This window comes from Myotis yumanensis, unplaced genomic scaffold (assembly GCF_028538775.1).
Source record: "Myotis yumanensis isolate MYYU_CA2020_CCGP unplaced genomic scaffold, mMyoYum1.0.hap1 SCAF_1, whole genome shotgun sequence".
Taxonomy (NCBI): Eukaryota; Metazoa; Chordata; class Mammalia; order Chiroptera; family Vespertilionidae; genus Myotis; species Myotis yumanensis.
In genome coordinates this window covers 77,327,480-77,350,317 of record NW_027223752.1, presented here as the reverse complement: position 1 = coordinate 77,350,317, position 22,838 = coordinate 77,327,480, and the positions used below count along the sequence as shown (strand labels likewise).

The following is a 22,838-nucleotide window of genomic DNA, read 5'->3' as shown; positions in this document are numbered from 1 at the left end:
TAAAAGAATTTAAAAAACTAAACAAAAAACAAAAGAAAGTTCAAATTCACATGGGCTATGTGTATTAATTAGGAAGTATACCAGACTTTCCTATCTAATAAAGAGGGAATATGCTAATTGACTGCCATGCCCTCACAAAGATGGTGGAGCACAGTCCACTCAGCCCTGCCTCATCCAGTCTCAGTCCTCCAGTCCCCTCAGCCCCACAGGGGAAGGCAATTGGGGGCAATCGGGTTAGCAGGGGAGGGCAGTTGGGGACGAACATGCCCGCAGGGGAGCAGTTAGGCATCAATCAGGCTGGCCAGGGAGGGGTTAGGGGGCTATCAGGCTGGCAGGCAGAGTGGTTAGGGGCAATCAGACAGGCGAGTGGTTAGGATCCAGCAGTCCCGGATTGTGAAAGGGATGTCCAACTGCTGGTTTAGGCCTGATCCCTCCAATCAGCCCCTGCCGGATCAGGCCTAAACCAGCAGTCGGACATCCCCCAAGGGGTCCCAGATTGGAGAGGGTGCAGGCTGGGCTGAGGGACAGCCCCCCACCCCTCGTGCACGAATTTTGTGCACTGGGCCTCTAGTACATAATATGCACACATATTTCTTCAGTGCAATGCTATAAATATATTTATGTAGTACTCTTCAGACAAGCATTTACTGATCCCTTATAAGACACAAAGCTACTCTGACTGTGGTCTCAAAATAACTACTACACAAATAATTAGAACTAGTCAGTCAAATAAAATAAATTCACCCCAGTGAGTATACGATGAAGGTACAGATTGCCCAAACAAGATCCAGACTCAATGCTCAAAACTTACTTTAGCTACAGTCCTAATGGCCCAACTAGACTGACCACAGAAAGTCTGAAGGAGGACAGTTCAGACTTTACCTGAAAGGGGGTATCTGTAGAGCTGGGTCATCCACAGTTACTTTAACATTATGACCAGGGAAGCTGGTTTTCAAATGCTCAATGGAGAGAAATGTGTCGTTGAAATCCAGGGTGGCAATCTGATTGGGCATTTTTGAATAATGTGCACTGCTTGGATCCCCGTAACCTAAAATGATGTCATGCAGCCAGGCAGGTACCACACAGTCAGTGTTCATCAGGTTCCGAATAGTCTCCAGCACAGCCTGCCAGTAAAGAACAAAAAAAGACCGTATCAAGAAGACATCCCAAACATGTGCACTTGAGTGGAATGCAGAGCTGGCTGCACTAATCCAGAATTCCCGACTGTTTCAGGGCAAGAAGCTATTTTTTGCTGACAGGTGCTTGGCTAGACTGAATCAACAGCTATATTTTAAGCTGATGCCATACACCGAGTTAAACAAAAGACCAAACTTAGCAAGAACATTTTATCCGTTAGGAGTTAATTTAGACAGAATGTCATAAATGAATTAGACTTGACTTCTGCTGGGTAGGATGAAAATCCATCTGGGTCTACACAACAGCAAGAAAACAATACTAAACAAACCCTCAAAGAACATGCTTCCTCTAAGAAACTTCTGGAGTTTTCTCCCCTTTCTAATCCTTAGTTCCTCAATGCTAAGAACACACAACCAGAAGCATGTTAACGTATGCCTCAACCGTGAAACACATATTAAAACTGGCATTGTTTGAAATAAGAAATGAAAAATAAAGTGAGATAAAAAAAATCAAATAAAATTTCAGGATGAAAGAATCAAGACTACAATAAAAGTTCATTACAGTAGTTAATATATACATTCTCAAAAGTAATTACTGAAAGCCAAGGCAAATTCTCAGTCTTTCCAATAATTATTTCAAAGAAGTGATCTGTTCCACATATGTAAATCAAAAGGCTAGGGTATTAATGTCAAAGGCTAAAATAACTAAACCAGCCATTCTTACATTATAAATGCTATACAACCCAACAGAATAACAAAATAACAGGCTAGTGCATATAAATCATGTTTTTACCACATTGCTTTGTTTTATTTTCTTGCACTTATCCTAATTGATATTCTGCTATTCATGTTCTTGGTTACGTATTTACCATTGGTCAGCACCACTAGAATATAATTCCATGAGAGCAAGGATGTAGAACAGTTTAAGGATGGGATGAATGGACAGATAAATGAGCATGTTCACTTGATGAATAAGATTGAGTAGTCTCTAAGGTAATTATGATTCTAGTAGAGAGATAAAATATGTCATTAACAATGATACAAAGCATCAGAATGTGGCAAAGAGTAAAAAATACTACAAAATATACCAGGAGCACAATTTGAGGTAGATGAGAGATGGATGGAGGGGAGACTTTTGACATTAGAAAAGGTTTCAAGGAGGAAAAGTGGCATTTCAATTTAGCTCAAGTAAAGGATTTGTGAGAAAGCTTTGATTTATGTCATCATTAACATAGTCACAGAAATGTTTTGAAAAGCAGAGTGAAATGACCAGTGGGAGGGTATGAAGAACAGGTGACAGACTAAGAGGAGAACAGGGGTAGAGACAAAGGAGGCTGTTTTGTGCAACTATTCAGGCAAGAAGTATCCAGATAAGGACAGGCTGTACAAACAGGAAAAGAGAGAAGGAAATAAACGAGGGATGCTGCCCAGGTATAAAATGAAACACCAAAGAAACCAAAAGAGCATTTTCCCCAAACATAGGCAAGTTAATTATCCCTCCTTTCTCTTGGATCAGAACCTGAATGCCTCTTTGAACTTCCAGGACACTTCTACCTGCACCCTCCTTACGACTTTTGGCACCTCCTAAGCTTTCATGGTAACTATCTGTTTATATTTCTAACCTCACTTATTAGTAGTCTAAGCTCCCCAAAAGTATAAACAGTGCCTCAGTCATCTCTATTAGCTCTATGTAACTTAGCACAATACCAGACACAGTAGGCGTTTAAAAAAAAAAGATCAAAGTAATAAATATAAGAAACTTTTCATTTTAGTAAACTGACTGAAATCCAATCATTATTGAGAGAAACAAAACAGATACAGACAAAACAGAGACCTGCCCTCATAAACCTGCATTCTAATGTCAAAGAAATAACAATATAAAGTCATTCTAAGGTCATTTAAATAGCATATAATTATCAGGTATAATAAAGGCAGTAGGGGAAAATAAACATAATTGGATAAAGAATGATGAGAAAGGGAGAGGTTACTTTAGATAAAGTTGCCAGAGAGGGTTTCTCTTAAGAGGTGACATTTAAACAGAGTTGCCCATATAAAGTCAGAGAATAAGCCATGCACATGCCTGGGGATGACTGCCCAGGTACAGGAAACACTGTGCAAAGGCTTGGATTACTAAAGAACAGCAAAAAGGTCAGTGTGATTGGCATGGAGTGAATAAAGGAAAAGTGTTAGAAAAAGATGTAGGAGAGGAAGCCAGAAAACAGAGGGAAGGGGCCTCTCTGACTATGAGGACAACTTTCTACTGTGATAAAAAACCATGGAACAGTGTTGAACAGGGGTACCAGGTATAACCAGCATTCAGCCGCTAGGTGGAGAGTGGTCTAAGCCTTAAACTTTAAGGAAACCTTTGGAGCGGCAGTGGCCAAATGGTGGTCCACGGACCACTGGTGGTCCGTGAGGTCCGAAAGGTTGGCAACCGCTGGTCTAAGGGGAAGAGCAGTCACAAATGGAAGCAGGGATGTGAGAGATGAGGTGTCCTGGACCTGGCATCGGTGGAGGGGGTAAGTCAATCCGACTGATTGATAAACTGCAGGTGGAGTGTGAGACCAAAGAAATGAAAGGTATTTCCATTATTTTGTCTTCAACAACAGGGTAAGATGGGGAATAATAAATTCCTTTGTAGGTGAGGCTTTCTTTTTTAATAACAACAATGAGTAAAAAAATAATCAAGTGATAATGTGTAAGAAGCACTGTGCTTAGTGGAGAAAGTAAAGGTACTTGTGCAAAAGCTGGTATCACCAAATGCAGAACCGCTTAATGTTTAAGTTTTATAATATAGTTTCAAAGAATAATTTTTAAAACCTTCCTTTATTAAAACTCCTCTACACACAAAGTTATTATGAAAATAAAACTCTCTAGTCCCCAAATCTTTTTCCACTAAGAAGTAAAGTATAAGTACATTATATCATAGAGTAATTCAAAGCCCTAAGATTCCATAGGTGTTACTTTTGATTCATAAAAGAAGTCCCAGTAAACAAATAAACAAGCAGTTTTCTTTACCTCATACTGAGGCACAAACTGAATGTGATATACAAAAAGCAAGGAAGGAGGCTGACCTTTAAAATAACACATGAATTAATTCATATTTTAAGTTTCTAAATTGATCAAAAGACAAAAGAGATTTAGCAAATAAATTTCCTTAAGTTTCTATATTTAATCTAAGAGAACCGCTTAGAATAAAAAAAGCAGTGATGATAATTTTCTGAACAAATCATTTAAGCCTACTACTATTATTTGTCTTAAAGTTTTTCAGATTATGTAGCATTTTTGGTTTTAAAGCCCCCAAATTACCTTAAAGTTATTTTCTTTTGGTTTTCTCCTCATTATTATATTGAAAGTTTCATACACATCTTCTGCTCCATTTTGTATGGTATTGGTCATATCTTGTTGATACTGGTTTGGATCCAAAAACACTCTAAATGTCCTTGACTCTCCTCTAAGATTGGGTCTGGGTTCGGGTCCTAAACATTTTGAAAAAGTTTGTTAAATGAAATATATACTATTAAATATCTACTTTCCAAATATAAAAATAAGTTAGCAGTATTCCTTTTCTAGAAATGAGTAAACTGTCCAGACTTTACTCCAGCCATCTTCAAAAAGCTGAAAATAGTTTCTCCTTTCTCAAACTTATTACTATTTCTTCCCAGAGTAGTCATGTAATGTTTATGAGGCAATGCCAGGAACTGCAGTTATTTGAATATGACCTCAACTAAAATCGGAGCCTTGGAAGTCAAAGAAGTTGACTTTTGTCAGCCACTCAGAGCTCAGCTCCTACTACTGCCTTACATATAGTAAGTGCCTGGTGATCACTCTTTTCTTCCTTCCATATACCATAAATAATATCACTAGTATGAAAGAAAGTTTCATATTCTAATGGCTGAAAGCTCAGAGGCTTTTTCTTTCTGTCTTAGACCTCCAACTCTGGTCCCATCATATGGCCTTATGTTTATTCCAACTATCCTCCATTCCCTTCTATTTTTCTTTTATTTTAGTGAGAGAAGCGACCTAAGTATCAGCACTTTAGCAATGGTGCAATCTTGAAATCACAGGTAATAAAAGCGAATTGAAGTTCTATGAGAAGTTTAATAACCAAATTATAAAATAAGCACCGGGCATGGACGCAGTTATAATTTAATAGTAAGTATTAGCAAAAAAGTCAGAACAATGTAAGAATTTCAAAAAAACAATCAGTGATAAGATAAGAACTCAAAGAGCTGACTAGCCTTGTAAGGCAACATTTCTAAATGGGGTAATGCTGACATCCTAGGCAGGACAGTTCCTTCTACATGATAGTTCTGTTTACATGCTTAGCATCCCTGGTCCCCAACCAGAAAATACCAATAACTCACCAACCCCTACTCCTACACTAGTCATCTGACAACATAAATACTACCACACATTTCAAATTGCAGGGTAGTGCTATTCCCAATTAAGAACCACTCCTATAATGAATCAAATCAGTAAAACTTAAGAAGAAATTAGACAAATATATCACTGAACAACTAACTATAAGAGGTTTTATAAAAAGCAATACTGTAAATTAATGTAAAAGGAAGTTTTAAATAAAGATGATTTCAAAAGATCCTGTCCTTTCCAGTATCTAACAGTTTAGAAACCATATTATTTATTTCTAAAAGTGGGTGGTAGGTACTCTACCCATACTTTGTAGATAATCCTGTGTCAATTTAGTATATAAAACAACTACTAGTAAGATTATCACCTAATACACTAAAGGAAAAAAAGGCAAAGGAATCTATCATTATGTACACACACTCTTTCAAAAGCATAGATCACCATACCGTCTTCAATGACACGTCCTTTATCATCCAGCATGCCCTGGATTTCACAGCCTCGGACATAAACCAGGCCAACCTGCTCAATAAAAGGTCTCCTCCGGTCAAACTTGGTACCATACGGTTTCGTGGGACGCACAGTAATTAAAAAGCATACATCATGCTTACGAAGGCCTGGTAAAACATTAAGACATTTTCACTTATCAGAATGTCATTGTTTTTACTCTTTTGTTAGCAATTTCTTAAGCTCTTATCTTTAGAATAGAAATATAAAAATACATTTAAAATATGAGAGGTGGTCAAAAATTATATTTGTACTGTAATACAATTATGGGCTTTCCTATAACCTCTAATACTCAATGTTTGATAGTAGTAATTAAATGAAAGTTCCCATATATTAAAATCTGAACCTTTATACCATGAAGATATTACTAAATAAGCCCTCCACATCTGGCTACAGCTCCAAAACTGGATGTTTACCTTCATTCGTACTCTTAACATTCTTAATAAGTAACCAGAAATATGGTTAGCATATAATCCATCTCTATCATATTTAGCAGGTTCATAACATCAGTCATTCCAACCACAGTCTAAGTGTATTTCGCCAAAAAGGATCAACTCAAAAATAATTCATCAAGGCACAATAGCATTGTTTACAGACACCATCTTGAAAAGATAGCTGAGTATATATAGTTTCAATTGGCAAATATGGAAGATTTTTATAAGTGAATGTCAAGAAATAGGAGACTTGTGCCAAAGTCCATGGCTTTTCAGTTATCTGACCAAATTATAATTCAATTGGTTTCCCTACTCTATTAAAACTAGGCAATGGAAGACAAGGGACATAAAATTAGATCACACAGCACATAATATCATTCCACTTAATCTTTACTTATTTTCTGATTTGATTTTGTTAGCCAGTATATGACATAAATGCAAATTTAAGCAGTCTGTTTGCTCATAACCTTGGTAACAAGATACACAATTAAATCAAACCAGCAATGTGTATGTCTCACAGTGCTGGGACCGTTCTTGTTTGTTTCAATATAGAGTGGGATTCAAGTGTGTTAGAAATAATAACTCTTAATTCATAATAATGACTTTATTTCTCAACAAATTCTCTGCAAATTAGCAGAAGCAATGAGAACTAAAGGATCTGTTCTGTGATTTGTGACTTCTGATCTGCACGACTCGTTAAAAGGTCCAAGTCTTTGAGACAAAGAAGTGGCCCTGAGAGGTAAATTTCTCTCTACCAATGTCGCTTTTTGGTATCAAGGAAGGATGAATGCCCGTTCCCTCCTAAGGCAGATAATTTTACTGTGGGACATTACAGATCTACATCAAAAATACCTATATTACAATGAGCTCAACTACCTCTCTCCTTTCAACCATCTGCATTCATTCCATCTGTGAACGTGCCTTTTGAGCAGAATCCGGCATTTCAATTTCCTTAATTTTGTTTCCTTAATTTTAAATAAGGGATGGAGAAGGGCCTGAAATTCACACATTCTTACAGGAACAAGAAGAATGTTTTATAGTATTTACCTTAAATTCTTCAAAACTGTTCTGTTTTCACAGGGATAATATTCATTACTAGAACCTCTCTCTAATTTTTTGCCTCAGTTTTCTACTAGGTTACTCTTTGTGATCAATACTGGGTGTAAATTTTGGCTCTGGCCTCCCAGAAAACACTTTTCTCCCCACCATTCCTTAAAATATGAGTTGCTCCCCTCATAATACCCTATTGTTCTCTATCCTACCCATCAAAATTCACCCAATCTATTTCTTATTCTACCAGAGGCCTATGTTTAAAAGAAAAGAAGAGCTCTCCTTCACCCCCTCAAAAAATGACTGATGGCCGAGACCGGTTTGGCTCAGTGGATAGAGCATCGGCCTGCAGACTGAAAGGTCCCAGGTTCGATTCCGGTCAAGGGCATGTACCTGGGTTGCGGGCACATCCCCAGTGGGAGATGTGCAGGAGGCGGCTGATCGATGTTTCTCTCTCATCGATGTTTCTAACTCTCTATCTCTCTCCCTTCCTCTCTGTAAAAAATCAATAAAATATATTTAAAAAAAAAAAAATGACTGATGTCCTGATAGCAGTCTGCAAAGTAATGGAGGAAAGGGGACTGGATAAAACATTATTTTTTCCCCTTAATACCATAATGCAGACTTGTCATCTGTCATCTCTAAGTTTCTGTAAAGGATCTTTGTTTTTAAGTTTATTTCCAATGTTACATTGAGGGGTAGCCAATAAGTTATGGCAGTTTATTACCTATCATAAAACAGTGCTTATTTTAATACCTCCTTAACTCTAAAGGGCAATAAATAGAAGGCCTTCTCCAACAACTTAACATCTTCCTCAATATTTAGAAATGATAAAGGTACACATTATTCTAGATGTGTAAGGCATCAGATTAAAACTCTTTGGAAGGAAACTGAAGTTGCAAAATCTGTCACAAATGATACCCACTACAGTGGCCATTTGTCAAACAGTTGGCCAGCTTCTTTGCTGGATTCCTTCAGAATTAATGTGATAAATATATCATACAGTCCCTGTGGTTATAAACAGCTATGTCGACAGCAACGGTTTTTGAAAAGTAAACCATTAAGGGACTATCCCTTTCCTTCTGGCATGCCAAGAAGGTGAAAGGAGATAAAATGTACCAGCTACTATGTCTCACAACAAGGCAGCAAGAGCTCTCACAGACAGCTGGGAGAAAAAGATAAGTGCCAATTAAAACTCAGCTCATGCGACATTTCAGGCACAGATGTTAGCACTGTTTTAACCCTATCTTACGTAGTAACTCTCAACCTACTTATCCCTACATAAAATTAACTGTGGAACTCCCATCCCTCAAATCTTGCCTGGCAAAAAATAAAAAAATAACTCATTTAATATCTCTGAATTCTTATTTATTTACTGTTGAGTACACAGAATTTCACTAATTATCTGACTTCTCCCCTTTGATGAAAATAAACTATTATTATTTCTTTCTGAATTGTTTTGTAGATCCCCCTAAAATTCCTTTTGAGTTTGTCTAGTTTTAATTTTGTATCTTTATTTTCCATAAATGGTATGCATCCCTATTCTCTTCACTTTCTATCTTTTAAAAATATCTATTTTCTTGCTCTGCCTGCGTTCCCCCTTTCTTTAGTGAACATTAATATTTTTACTTTTTATGTTGATCTTACAAATTCATAAACATTACCTTACTAAATTTAAGATTTAAAACACTTTCAGCTCTGCTAATTGCAATTTTAAAAACACTTTGATATGAATACTATTTTATGCTTTTATTAAAGTACTAGAGGCCCGGTGCACAAAAATTTGTGCACTGGGTGGGGGGGGGGGGGGGTCTCCCAGCCCTGCCTGTGCCCTCTCACAGTCTGGGACCCCTTGGGAGATAACGACCTGCTGGCTTAGGCCTGCTCCCGGGTGGCAGAGGGCAGGCCCAATCCCTGGGTGCAGCCCCTGGTCAGGATCAGAGCAGGGCCTATTGGGGAGTTGGGGCGCCGCCCCCTGTCATGCACAGAGCAGGGCGGATCGGGAGGTTGCGATGCCTCCCTCAGTCACGCTCAGGGTAGGGCCGATTGGGGGGTTGGGGCACCACCCCCTGTTACACTCAAGGCAGGGTCAATGGGGAGGTTGCGGCGCCACCCCGTCACGCACAGAGCAGGGCGGATCAGGGGGTTGAGGAGCTCCCCCCTGTCACTCACAGAGTAGGGCCAATAGGGGAGCTGGGGCACCGCCCCCTGTCATACACAGAGCAGGGCAGATCAAGGGGTTGGGAAGCTGCACCCTGTCACACTCAGGGCAGGGCCAATGGGGAGGTTATGGCTCTACCCTGTCACACACAGAGCAGGACCCTTGGGGGCGGGGTGTTGGGGCGCCTCACCCTGTCACACACAGAGCAGGGCCAATCAGGGGGTTGGTGTGCTGCACCCTGTCACACACAGAGCCGCAGGGCAATTGGGGGATTGGGGAGCTCCCCCCCTATCAGGCACAGAGCAGGGCTGATCAGGAGGTTTGGGCGCTGCCTCCTGTCACGCTGATCCTGGTGCCGGGAGCCTCGCTGCTCCACTGATCCCGGTGCTGGGAGGCATATTACCCTTTAACTATATAGGATAGAGGCCTGGTGCATGGGTGGGGGCCGGCTGGTTTGCCCTGAAGGGTGTCCTGGATCAGGGTGGGGGTCCCCACTGGGGTGCCTGGCCAGGCTGGCTGAGGAGCTGAGGGCTGTTTTCCCCCTGGCAGTTGACTAAAAGCTCCCAACTGCTCCTTGTTTTTTTTTTTGTTTGTTTTTTTTTATTCTGGGCCAGCTTTAGCTCTGAGGCCTCGCTGCTGAAAACATGGATACAATGTTGCGGTCCGGGGCTGACTGAAAGCCAGTTTTGTTTAGCTTCTTATTTGCAACATAGTAATAGTTGCTTAGAGTTGCAGTTGAGAGGCGGGGAACGTTGGAGTCTGCAGTTCCTGGAGGAAGCAAGCCTCCCTGCTCCCTTCAGTGTATGGCTGCCGGCCACCATCTTGGCTGACAGTTAATTTGCATAAGGATACGCTGATTAGCCAATGGGAAGGGTAGCGGTCGTACGCCAATTACCATGTTTCTCTTTTATTAGTGTAGATTAAGGTATTTAATCATTCTTATATGATTCTTGGTATTTTTTACTAATGATAATTACAAAGACAACTGCCATTCTTTAAATCAAATTTTAAGGATTAAACTTCATGAGTTTAGAAGGGTAACATGTAATAAAAGTACTTTGCTAATTCTCTAAGTGAAAGTTTATAATAAAAGCATAATATGCAAATCGACCTAACGGCTGAACAGCAGAACAACCGTCTGGACAACCACACTATGACATCCACTGGCGCCAGGCCAGCCAAGGCGGGTGTTATGCAATTGGTCGGGGGCTCAGCCATCGCCCCATGATCACCCTACAGAGGGAAACCCAGGTTACTGGCCAAGCAGGGCAATCGATCAATCAAGGGGCTCCACAATCGTCCCAAAGAGGAGGCCCAGGCCACCGACCAGTGGGCTGCGGCAGGTGGGTGGGGCCTCCATCTGTGGGACGGAATCAATTGCACGACTGTCCCAAAGAGGGAGGTCCAGGCCACTGACCAGCGGGCTACGGTGGGTAGGCCGGGCCTCCCTCTGCAAGGCACAATCGATTGCATGATCACCCTGTAAGGGAGGCCCAGGCTATTGGCCGGCGGGGCGATTGATCAATCGGGGGACTCCACAATCGCCCCAAAGAGGGAGGCCCAGGCCACTGACCAGTGGGCTGTGGCAGGTGGGCAGGGCCTCCCTCTGTGGGGCGTGATCAATTGCCCCAAAGAGAGGCCCAGGCTACCCTGCGGTGGCGCTGTGGTGGGTGGGTGGGGCCTCCCTCTGCGGGGGTGATCCATTGTGGAACCCCAGCCAGGTGGGCAGGGCCTACCTCTTTGGGGCGATTGATCACAGGGCTCCCGGACTGTGAGAGGGCGCAGGTTGGGCTGAGGGACACCCCCGCAGTGCACCAATTTCATGCAATGGGCCTCTAGGATAATAAACTAAAAAGGTAAAAGGTAACCACTTTTTGAAATGCAACATTACCTTCCCATTCATCTTTGATGTGATCTCTGACATTGAGATTGATGGTGACATCTGCACGAACTCGGGTTGGCCAGTTTTCACCTATGTTGGGTTTGGCAACCTCAACCACAGTGAAAGCCACAATGGGTTGAGCCATTCGCGCCCAGCCACCAAATACTACACCGCCATATTCAGACTGCCTGAAAAGCAAAGAAGTGCATGATTACTAAAACAAAATATAACTTCTGGACAAGTAAAACCAGTAAGAATACATGTTTAGCTAGTGTTTAAGCCCTAACATAAGTAACTCTTATTTCTACACTTGAAAAAAAATAAGTCTCAATATATCGGGAGTATACAAGGTAGGATGAAAGAGGCAAACATGGTCCAGAATATGGAGGAACATCCCCACACCCCCCCAGGTAAGAAGGTAACTTTATGTACATAATAGTTGAACTATTTTGTCAAAGAATGAGACAATCCAGCACATTTAATTTTATTTTATATTCTTATCCTTTTTTCTTCTTCATAAAATAGTCTCAACTATTTAATTTTACCTTATGTACCCTAAGCATTTCTACAAGCTGTTTCAAAAACATTATAGAACAAGCTAAGATTTAAAAAATTAAAAACAAGCAAAAAATAATATCTATGCAAATGACTTCTTTAGGGTATAATAGTTAAATCATTTAAAAGATGCTACCATGGACTGGGGGGACAAATAATCAAGCTAGTTGTAATAACTAGAGCCACTAACATCCAAACACTCATTCTTTCTTCTTATATTAGTCTAAGTAGTGCTTTAATTTTTACATTAAATAGTATATTTAGGAAATCTGTAATATAAAAACTGCAGCAATACTCCAAAATTTAAAAGTACTGCCAAAAAAGCCATGATTACAAAGAAACTACATCCTAAGTAAAGGCTTTGTAGCATAACAAAAATTGTAAAACTTCATGACATCAAAGAGTAAACTAATTAAAAATAAAAATTTTCCAATCCAATGACTTGGTTCATACTGGGACAAAAAGGCACTACACCTTGTGCCTAAACCCTTTGTAATAACTTTCTATCACTGTCCCCATTTTTTCAACTTTACTATAGTACAGTTTAGTAGCATTAAATTCATTCACTGTAAATGTACAATTCAGTAATTTTATTAATTTACTAGAGGCCCCCAGTGCACGAAACTTGTGCACAGGGGAGATAGGCCACGGGGGGGGGAGGGGGGGAGGGGGTCCTTCAGCTCTTCAGCCCAGCCTGCATCCTCTCGCAATCCAGGAACCCTTGGGGGATGTCTGACTGTCGGTTTAGGCCAGATCCCAATTGGGCCTAAACAGGCAGTTGGACATCACTCTCGAAATCTGGGACCGCTGGCTCCTAATCGCTTCTGCCTGCCTGCCTGATTGCCCCTAACCACTCGCCTGCCTGTCTGATCGCCCCTAATCACTCTGCCTGCCTGATCGCCCCTAACTGCCTCTGCCTCAGTCCCCACGGCTTCGTCCGGAAGGCTGTTTGGCTGCCAGGTCTAATTAGCATATTATGCTTTTATTATTATAGATAGAGCCGTGTATCCATTCCCCCAAATTCAATTTTAGAACATTTCCATCATATTAAAAAATATTCCTCTCGTCCAGTTGCAGTCAATTCTTATTCCCACCTCTAAGCAAGCACTCAGTAATTTTCCCTAATTCCTCCCCCCTTATAAAATCTACCTGCAACACGAAGCATTAAAAAGTGCAGATTTCGGCCTCTCATAAACACATCCTCTCTTATCCTGAGCGGACGTTTCATCAGTCTGAAAACATGATCACTAGAATTATGTGATGAGGAAAAGTGCTGTGGCTACTTTTCTACCTTCAGGATACACGGAACATGCTCCTTTTTAGATCTCACTGCTTTTAAGTTTTCAATCATGGGCAATTAGGAATGAAAATTTAGAAAAATTTATTATCACAAGATAATTCTAAAAAGTGACATTTTCTTTTCCCTAGCAGAAAATGTAACTTTTAAAAAAGTTCCTTTATTAATAAACAAGAATTATAAGTGTTATTGCTTTATTTGGCATTTAAATAAAATATGAGTGAGCTGTATTTGATAAACTGCTAGTTATTAAGTCCCTACTTGGCAAAACGGCCAAAATTAGGTCCAGAATCTGAGCATGTAAATGCAAGGTAACCATAAATTCTAAGGAAGCTTTCTGATCAAGCACTCCCGGGGTTCAAACAATGGGCAGCAATTTCAGCAAAGCTGTGGGCAGGGATCATCAGCCAGTGGGTATACAAACTTCACAGTGCTAGCCTGCCTCCTGACTCAACTGATTATTAAGACAAAAATACTTTATGTTGTGTTTTATAGTCTCACCCAGAATAACTATTCACATAATAACTAATAAAAAATAGAATTGTGTATGAAATAAAATATGAAGGGAAAAAATAGATCATAATCACAGTGTCCATGCAGTTCTCTGTAATTAGTAAGGGGAGAAGTCTAGAAGATACCTGAAATGAATTCACACTCAAAATATGTTAAGCTTTTCATATAGAATACAGTATAATTGTATAAGTATGCGTGGTGTAACTATAATGTAACAAAAATTCATTTTAGAGAGTTATTTTACTTGTTTATAGTCACTTGTGATACGTAATTCATCTCCATCAATGTTATACTCAGAATGGAATAGTGACCGAGGGCATTTACCTGAAGTCAGTCAAGTCTAAAAGGAAAACGAACCTTCGCAGGGATACAGCAGAGCCTCCTGGAAGGGGAATGAAAGTCTCTTCTTAGCTGAAGGACTGAGCTGGCAGGTGGGAGGCTGAGCTCAAGCAAGAGAGTTTCTCAAACAACAAGACCGACTCACTGGCCCTAAGAGTAAACGCTGATGACTTAGTCTCTTCCAGGCAATCAATGGATGGAGGCCCAGGGAAGGCTTCCCAATGTTCCACTCTGTGCGACGTTCGGCCACGCCCTCACCTCCTGCCAGGTTCCCTCAACAGGCTGACTGACACTAGTGGTGACAGGACTAAACTGTCCTGCCCTTGCACAGGCCTGCTGCCAGCCCATACTCTTTCCTCTTTTACTGGTGCCCCACCTACTCCTCTCGACATTTCTCTTTCCCTGCCGCCTCCACCCCAAGGATAATGACCACTCTTCCCTTATCCCCAGTTCCATCCCAAATACCCAGGTTTTATATTTTAGCACTTTTGATATACATTCACATTAAAGTATTTCTCAAAGAGTATCTCCTGCCCTAACCAGTTTGGCTCAATGGATAAAGCGTCGGCCTGTGGACTGAAGGGTCCCAGGTTCAATTTTGGTCAAGGGCATGTACCTTGGTTGCGGGCACATCCCCAGTGGGGAGTGTGCAGGAGGCAGCTGATCGATGTTTCTCTCTCATCGATGTTTCTAACTCTCTGTCCCTCTCCCTTCCTCTCTGTAAAAAATCAATAAAAATATATTTAAAAAAAAAGAGTATCTCCTGTTTTGGAGGGCACCTTTGTGCCAGGTATATTATTTCTAAACACAGTATGAGCTTTCTGACAGAAGTATGTCAGTCACTGTTTGCATCACTGCATTGCAAGTGGAACCAGTTTACTTACCAAGGCTTCATTCTGCTGACACTGTCCTCAATGTCCTGCCTAATTTCATAAGTTGATTCTAAGCGGAAGAGATTAAAGTTCCTTAGGAGGTAATCATGAAGAGTCAAAAACTGCAAATTTAGCTTGGGTAGAGCAAGACAACCTGAAAAGGAAAATAACAACCATATTTGAATTTTTTTTTAATCAGACATCTGCTCTCTCAATAAAAAAGGCATAACAAATTTGGTAAGAATCTAATTTAATATCTAAAATATAGCATATTTAATAAGGTCTTATTTCTACTACCACACATAAGTGAAACCAAGTTAATAAATGCTATATACTAAGAATTGAAAATAAAAGATGAATTTCAACCCTAACTGGTTTTGGTCAGTGGATAGAGCAGTGATGGCGAACCTATGACACGCGTGTCAGAGGTAACATGCGAACTCATTTTTTTGGTTGGTTTTTCTTTGTTAAATGGCATTTAAATATATAAAATAAATATTAAAAATATAAATATTTGTTTTACTATGGTTGCCAATATCAAAAAATTTCTATATGTGACATGGCACCAGAGTTAAGTTAGGGTTTTTCAAAATGCTGACACGCCGAGCTCAAAAGGTTCGCCATCACTGGGATATAGCGTCAGCCTGTGGTCTGAAGGGTCCCAGATTCAATTCCAGTCAAGGGCACATGCCTGGGTTGCAGGCTCGATCCCTAGTAAGGGATGTGCAGGAGGCAGCTGATCAATGATTCTCTCTCATCATTGATGTTTCTATCTCCCTCTCTAAAATCAATAAACATATATTTTTAAAAAGATGAATTTCGCCAAAACCGGTTTGGCTCAGTGGATAGAGCGTCAGCCTGCGGACTGAAAGGTCCCAGGTTCGATTCCGGTCAAGGGCATGTACCTGGGTTGCGGGCACATCCCCAGTAGGAGATGTGCAGGAGGCAGCTGATCGATGTTTCTCTCTCATCGATGCTTCTAACTATTACTCTCCCTTTCTCTCTGTAAAAAATCAATAAAATATATTTAAAAAAAAAAAGATGAATTTCATTAATACAAGTAATCTGCACATCAATGATTCATATCCGAATAGCGCTTCTAAGAAGTATCTGAAGAAGGTACTTCCCTTCTCTGACTGTATTAATAAACAATATTCTTTCCATTATCTTCACTTAACAGTACTTCCTGTGGATAATAAATGACCAAGCACTCAGCAACATATCAAAAGTTTTTTTTAAAAAAAAAGAACCTAAAACATATTTTACTGGCAAATCATATTTTCATCATCCCTATGTATCCTTACCAAAGCAATAACGCACTTAAAAGCAAGAAACATTGATGTAGAAAAATTTCATATTGTTTATGTTAGTAAACTCTGACTTAAAATGTAATTCAATTGCTTTCAGGTCAGAGCCTGAGAGAAAGCATCTCCTTCAACAACATACTTTTATTAAAAAGAAAAGACAATTAAAATGTCACCATTTTACAATGATCACCGAATTAACAAATCTAGCTATTAAGCAGCAATGGCTACTAATATGACAAAAAGAGAGACAATCAGACATTGTGTGCCTCCCGATGAAAATAAACACACTAACACCAAGAATCTTGCCAAAGAGAGAGAACCTCAGCCTGATTGAGCCTCTGCATCCAGTTGCCAATTTGCAAGAAAAATAAGAACAGGGGACATGCTCATAGTCACTTAGAAAAATCCAGACTCTAGGAAACTATACAGGTTTCCATATGCAGGTTCCTCAACAGAAAGAAAAGGAAGGGATATAGGGGATACCTGTAAAGTAAAAGATGTTTTTTTAAATGTGCAGGACTGACTTTAGTGCCTAGGGATGCACAACTGGGTGATAAAACTATTTTAAAAATGCAAGATAACGATGGCTATAAAAGCCAAGAAATAAATGGTTACATTCAAGTTGAGGAAGCTGTGAGTAGAAAGGAAGGGTTCTGGAATAACTGACGAGGTAGCTATAAGGGTTTCATGGTGCTTTCCTTATGATAATTAGTAATGTTCTATATTTAGTGTTTATTTTATAATAAGAAGGCTTTAAAACGGTAAAGTTTTACAAAGATTTTCTTTACAATTCTCACACGGTATTTTTTATTTCTGCCCCAATTTTATACTTATTTTCTCTCCTTAGAAGCTTGGAGCAGCTCGCTGATCGTGCAGTCAGAGCTTGGGTCTTGCCTAGTTCACAGCACCAGGCATTGGGCTCCACAGCACAGCCCCATCCATGGTCAGTGAATAACAGCAAGACGTAGCCACGTCTCTGAAAACAGCTGTATTGAAGTCTAACCATTTGGCAACTAATCTCAGTCTATGAAATGTATAAAAACTTAAATTCTGAAAAGTATTCCTTTCTATTTAAATTCATTAACCATGGGAATGGAAGAAAAGTAATACTTTACTAATCAAAATATGTCTTAAACTCAAACTAGCATCTTTGACTAGTACCAAAAGCTAGCTATAAGACTGTTTACATTTTTAAGGACACATAAACTTTTAATTAAAAAGACAAAATATTCTTAAGTGTTATTTGCCCTTTAGGGAACGACTAGTCAATGAGTTAGATGTCCTACATATATGGTCACTAATGCTTTTAGTATGAACAAATAAGAAAAATGAGGAAATAATGCATTAATCACTGTCAGACATTCAGAGATAAAAAGATTGCCTATTCTGAAATCTAGCAGTTTTAGCACACTGGGCTTATCTGAGTCATATCTCAGGATATGATTTTGAAATAAGTTTTTCTTTTAAATAAATGTACCAATAGCTACACTGGCCATGTCTTTAAATTAGCTACATTTCTTCTAATTCTGTTGTTCAGAAGATTTCCTCAAATTTTTGAAATATGCTTTCAAAATGTGTGAGAATGCACTTTGGCATATACTCAATTGTGGTGAATCCTCATCCTTAGATGAGCAAAAGCATTTAGAAATGATCTGTTAAAATAGATAAGTGAACAAACCAGGTGGTACCATTTTGAATCAAAACTAAGGTTAATTATTAACAAAGGACAATGTGCTTTTATGGTGGGCATTACCTGGCTCTCTAAGGAATTCAAAAGAGCCTCTAAAAAAGCACTACCAAATATTTGGTGACATAATGAAAAGCTATACCTCCTGTATTCTTGATTCTCCTTACAACACAATTTTATTGCTTTATGGTCATATTTCACAGGATCTCACACACACACACACACACACACACACACACACGAATATGGTTAAAATTTAAATCCTTAAAGCAAAGTATTCAAAATACTAAATAGTTTCTAGTTTCTAAAGTTGACCTTGAGGGTACCATAAAATTATCCTAATGTAATAGTACGTAGGGGTATTTTAATTTACATATGAATTCTAAACTAAGTTTCATGCTACATCTGGATTCTGTAATTCTTTATCATACCTTCCCCTGAATAGTACTCAGTTGGGACAATATTTTCATCCCATATGATTTTCTCAGTTGGATACAAAGGCATCTGGTTCAACTGCTGAATCTGAGAAATTCGACGTTCATGACGAGATACCTAAAAGAACAGGTTCAAGCAGAAAGTTAGAAGCATCTTTTTTTAATCAAAATAATTTGTGGAAAAATTCACCTAAAGCATGGAGTGAGAAGTTTCATGTCTTGCAGTTACTGTAGCACTTAACAAGATATTTCATTCCCCTTTTCAATCACCTCCTCCCCTAAGAAGTCAAATATGCAGGAAGTACCAATTGTGATGGTCTTTGGAATCAGACAGATATGAGTTCAACTCCCAGTACCTCTACTTATGAGCTATGTAAAAGCCAGGCAAGGTACCTCAACCTCCCTGATCTTAGTTTCCTTTTCATTGAAAAAGATAAAATGTCAGTCACCTCTCAGGTTTCTTATGAAAATGAATGGACTACTATAAAATAGTTTCAAAGTGCCTGCCACATGCCAAGACTTTAGAAACCATAGCACTCAGCACTGGTTTATGTAAGAAAAAAAATGGAAGCCCCAAATCCTAGGCCAGTGGTTGGCAAACTGCGGCTCGCGAGCCACATGCGGCTCTTTGGCCCCTTGAGGGTGGCTCTTCCACAAAATACCGACTTCTGTGCATGGGCCACGAAGTTTCAATCGCACTGTATGTGCACGCCCGCATGTGGTATTTTGTGGAAGAGCCGCACTCAAGGGGCCAAAGAGCCGCAGTTTGCCGACCACTGAGATAGATGAGTATATAAGAGGAGTGTGGATGGGAGAGTTGGAAGGGGTCGACCTCAGCGAACGTACCTCAATCAGATTGAGGACGTTTTTAGCAAAGGCCAGCTTAGGAGTACCTTAATTAAGTTAATAACAATGTACCTACCTATATTTTTTAAGTTTAAAAAATTTGGCTCTCAAAAGAAATTTCAATCATTGCACTCTTGATATTTGGCTCTGTTGACTAATGTGTTTGCTAACTACTGTCCTAGGCAATAGTTTTCATTCTTATGCTGACTTGCTGAACAATCTGGGAAAGTTTAGTAATAAGCTGGTCTCAGTCTAATTTATAACATGAGAGAGGTGGACTTGATGAACTCTATGTACCCTTCCATTGTGATTTATCTCAAATACTGAATTAAGTTTGTTGCCTAATTAACATATGCTAAGATGGTATGTTTGAAAATGTGTCACATTCTCTTCAGTAGAAATAGTATTATTTTAGGAAAGATGACAGTGTGATATCATTCAAATAATATGCATATTTCAACTTTTTAATCATAATTTGGATATACTAGTAAGAAGAATCCAAAGCCTAAGGAAATCCTTCAGTAGAAGGATAAATGAAAGATAATGCTAGAGCACTATAAATTTTAAAAATTGTTTTCTTTTGGAATAACTATTTAAATTTTAAGGGTGAAATCTTAGCTATAAAACCCTAAAAGGCATAGAATCAACTCTATACTCAGAACTATTTTCCAATACAAAGATTCCTGGAAAAATCCTCGTTTCCAAACCTAACTTACAGGAGAAGATTTTAAATTGTCAGGAAACACAACAAGGAATTTTTAGAAAGCACTTGTAGTCAGAGACAATGAAAAGCGATTTATAAAAAAGAAAGCAAAGATGGTGACCCAGGACACACATTTCATGCAAGTAATATATCAATAAAAAGTATTTTTGATGGGTATAAAAAAATAATATAATGAAATTTTTTTTAAATTTTAAAAAAGAGTATTTCCCATACATGAATTTAAGTTAAAACCCTTCCCAAGGATTTCTCTCCAAATGGCACTTACACACCTGTCACCAGGCTTAAAAACACCTGCTACAAAGTTTCCTGTTACTACCCCAAAAACTAGCATATATCATCTTTCTTTCTATAGTAAGGAACTATATTTTGTACCCTATATTAAAAGAATTAGCTTGGAATATAAGTCATAAAACCATGTGCCCATTATGGTTCCATGTGTGTAAAAAATGTATATATACATCACAGTGCATGTTTGTATAAGTATAAAAATAAAATCTAAAACAAATGAAAAAAAAAAGCCATAACCTCAACCTTTTGGCAGTTAGGAAACAAAAAAATTAAGACAAGCTATTATTTTTTTTCCCCGTGAGACTGGCAAAAATTGGGATGACTTGTAATACTCAATATTGATAAGAGCCTAAAGAGACATATTTTATCTTTTTTAATTTTTTAAAAATAGATTTTATTGATTTTTTACAGAGAGGAAGGAAGAGAGATAGAGAGTTAGAAACATCGGTGAGAGAGAAACATCTATCAGCTGCCTCCTGCACATCTCCTACTGGGGATGTGCCCGCAACCCAGATATATGCCCTTGACCGGAATCGAACCTGGGACCTTTCAGTCTGCAGGCTGACGCTCTATCCACTGAGCCAAACCGGTTTCGACATACTTTAATACACTGTTGGTGGGAACATATGACTTTTGGAGGATAATATGGCTGCATCTTTTATCTTTTAAAAAAGCAGCACTATTCAGTCAAATAACTTCACTTCTTGGTACCTCTCCTAAATGTCCATATATGGGCATAAAGAGGCATGATCAGGATTGCATCATTATTTGTAATAGTAAACATTGCAAACAACTTAAATTTTCATAGTGGAAGTATGGTTACATACTCATCCATTTTATGAAATATTTTACGGAAATTAAAAATAAGGTCTGTCCCTTGCCCTCAATTTTTCTATGAACCTAAAACTGCATGAACAAATTAAAGTTTATTAAAAAAAATAATTAGTTTAAGAGTTAAAGCCCTCACTTCCGAAAATGATTAAGAAATCCTCAGAATTCTTAAACCACTAAGTTAGTGATAACTTTATTTCTAAACATTCCTGAATTTTCTAGTGATAAAGGTAGGGCTTCATATTCAAGGTCCTATATATGGTATATTAAATAAGAGTGTGTAACTGTGACCCCTTACAGGCAGGAATGGTGTCAGCTACCTATGGATCCCCAGTGCATGATTCCTGTGCCTGATATAGGAGTTGCTCATACATGTTTGCATGGAACAAATCCATTCCATAAAGCAGTTTTAAGAGGTAAAAAACTTGAAAAAATGCAAGAGATGAGAAAAGAAATCAGATAAAACCAAATGATAACAATTATATATGTAATCTTTAGTCCGAAAAAAAATATGTACCAATCTACATTTTTAAGAGTCATTCAAACAGGTAGGGGAAACCACGTGCAAAGTTTGAAGAATATTAACATGTATTTACCAGCAATTCTAGAAGAAATTCTTTATCAAAAGTTGTGTCTTCAGTTTTAGGAAGAGTTGGTAACAAGCAGAGGTATGATGCCACCTGGTGGAGTGTATTTGAACTGCAGAATAGAGAAGATTCAAATCAGAATATTATAACTTACTTCACTTCTGAAATATGTAATTTTATAGATCGTTTAAAAAGTTTTACCTAGAAAATATAGTCCTGTAACATGAGTAGCAAATATAAAATATCAGCAATGAAAGCCCCTAATACAGAGTTCTCAAAGTGTTTTCTGAAAACGTGCTGTGGTCCCTGAGAAGGTCCTTTCAGGAAGTCTGCAATGACTACACTTTTTTTATATTCATACTAATACAATATTTTTTCACCGTCTTTACATATACAGTGACAGTGCAAAGCAATGGCAGTCAAAGCTGCTGGCACAGATCAAGGCAGTGGCACCAACTGGTACTATAAGTAGTTATAGCATACTGCATGCCACACGCAGTTTTAACAAAACCACAAAACCCCAGTTTTAAGAATGTCCCTGATGAAGCAGTTATAAACTTGGACCCCTGAGTATCTGTTTTTTTAAAAATTCTGTGATAGAATGGGAGGTCCACATTTTGTATACGATGTTTATTTGAAAGAACTGACAAATGATGGCTATTCAGACTTGAATAATGGCAAAAATAAAAAATTTGAACCATCCGGACAACCTGGATGAAGCCAGGGCTGCGAGGGCCGAGCCCTTTGCACGAATTTCGTGCATTGGGCCTCTAGTATATACATACATACATACACACACCTTTGTCCTTAATCAACTTCTTCAACTCTACCAGAAACATGGCAGCAGCTTCATCGGCAAATGCAGCCTCTCCAGGAATTTTTATATCAGTCCAAGCCTATTCCTGAATCTGTATGGCCATCCCTTCCTTGCAGTAAATGCCCTGGTGTCACTCATTTCAGGGGATCCCTGGCTGACGTCTTCATATAGGCTCAATGCTTTCTGGCACAGCAATTGGTAAA

The 22,838-nt window shown here is 38.9% G+C and overlaps 1 protein-coding gene across 2 annotated transcripts in view; it reads right to left on the bottom strand.

Moving 5' to 3' along the window:
• The window catches only part of AQR (aquarius intron-binding spliceosomal factor), a 91,231-nt gene that overhangs the window by 38,508 nt on the left and 29,885 nt on the right, over nucleotides 1-22,838 (bottom strand). For both annotated transcript variants that reach the window (XM_070425416.1, XM_070425426.1), the window contains 7 exons: nucleotides 21,828-21,930; nucleotides 18,540-18,660; nucleotides 15,127-15,268; nucleotides 11,548-11,726; nucleotides 5,954-6,121; nucleotides 4,446-4,615; nucleotides 883-1,124 (listed from right to left, as the gene is read on the bottom strand). In XM_070425416.1, the coding sequence (XP_070281517.1) occupies nucleotides 883-1,124; nucleotides 4,446-4,615; nucleotides 5,954-6,121; nucleotides 11,548-11,726; nucleotides 15,127-15,268; nucleotides 18,540-18,660; nucleotides 21,828-21,930 (1,125 nt within the window). The remainder of the gene's footprint in view (nucleotides 1-882; nucleotides 1,125-4,445; nucleotides 4,616-5,953; nucleotides 6,122-11,547; nucleotides 11,727-15,126; nucleotides 15,269-18,539; nucleotides 18,661-21,827; nucleotides 21,931-22,838) is intronic.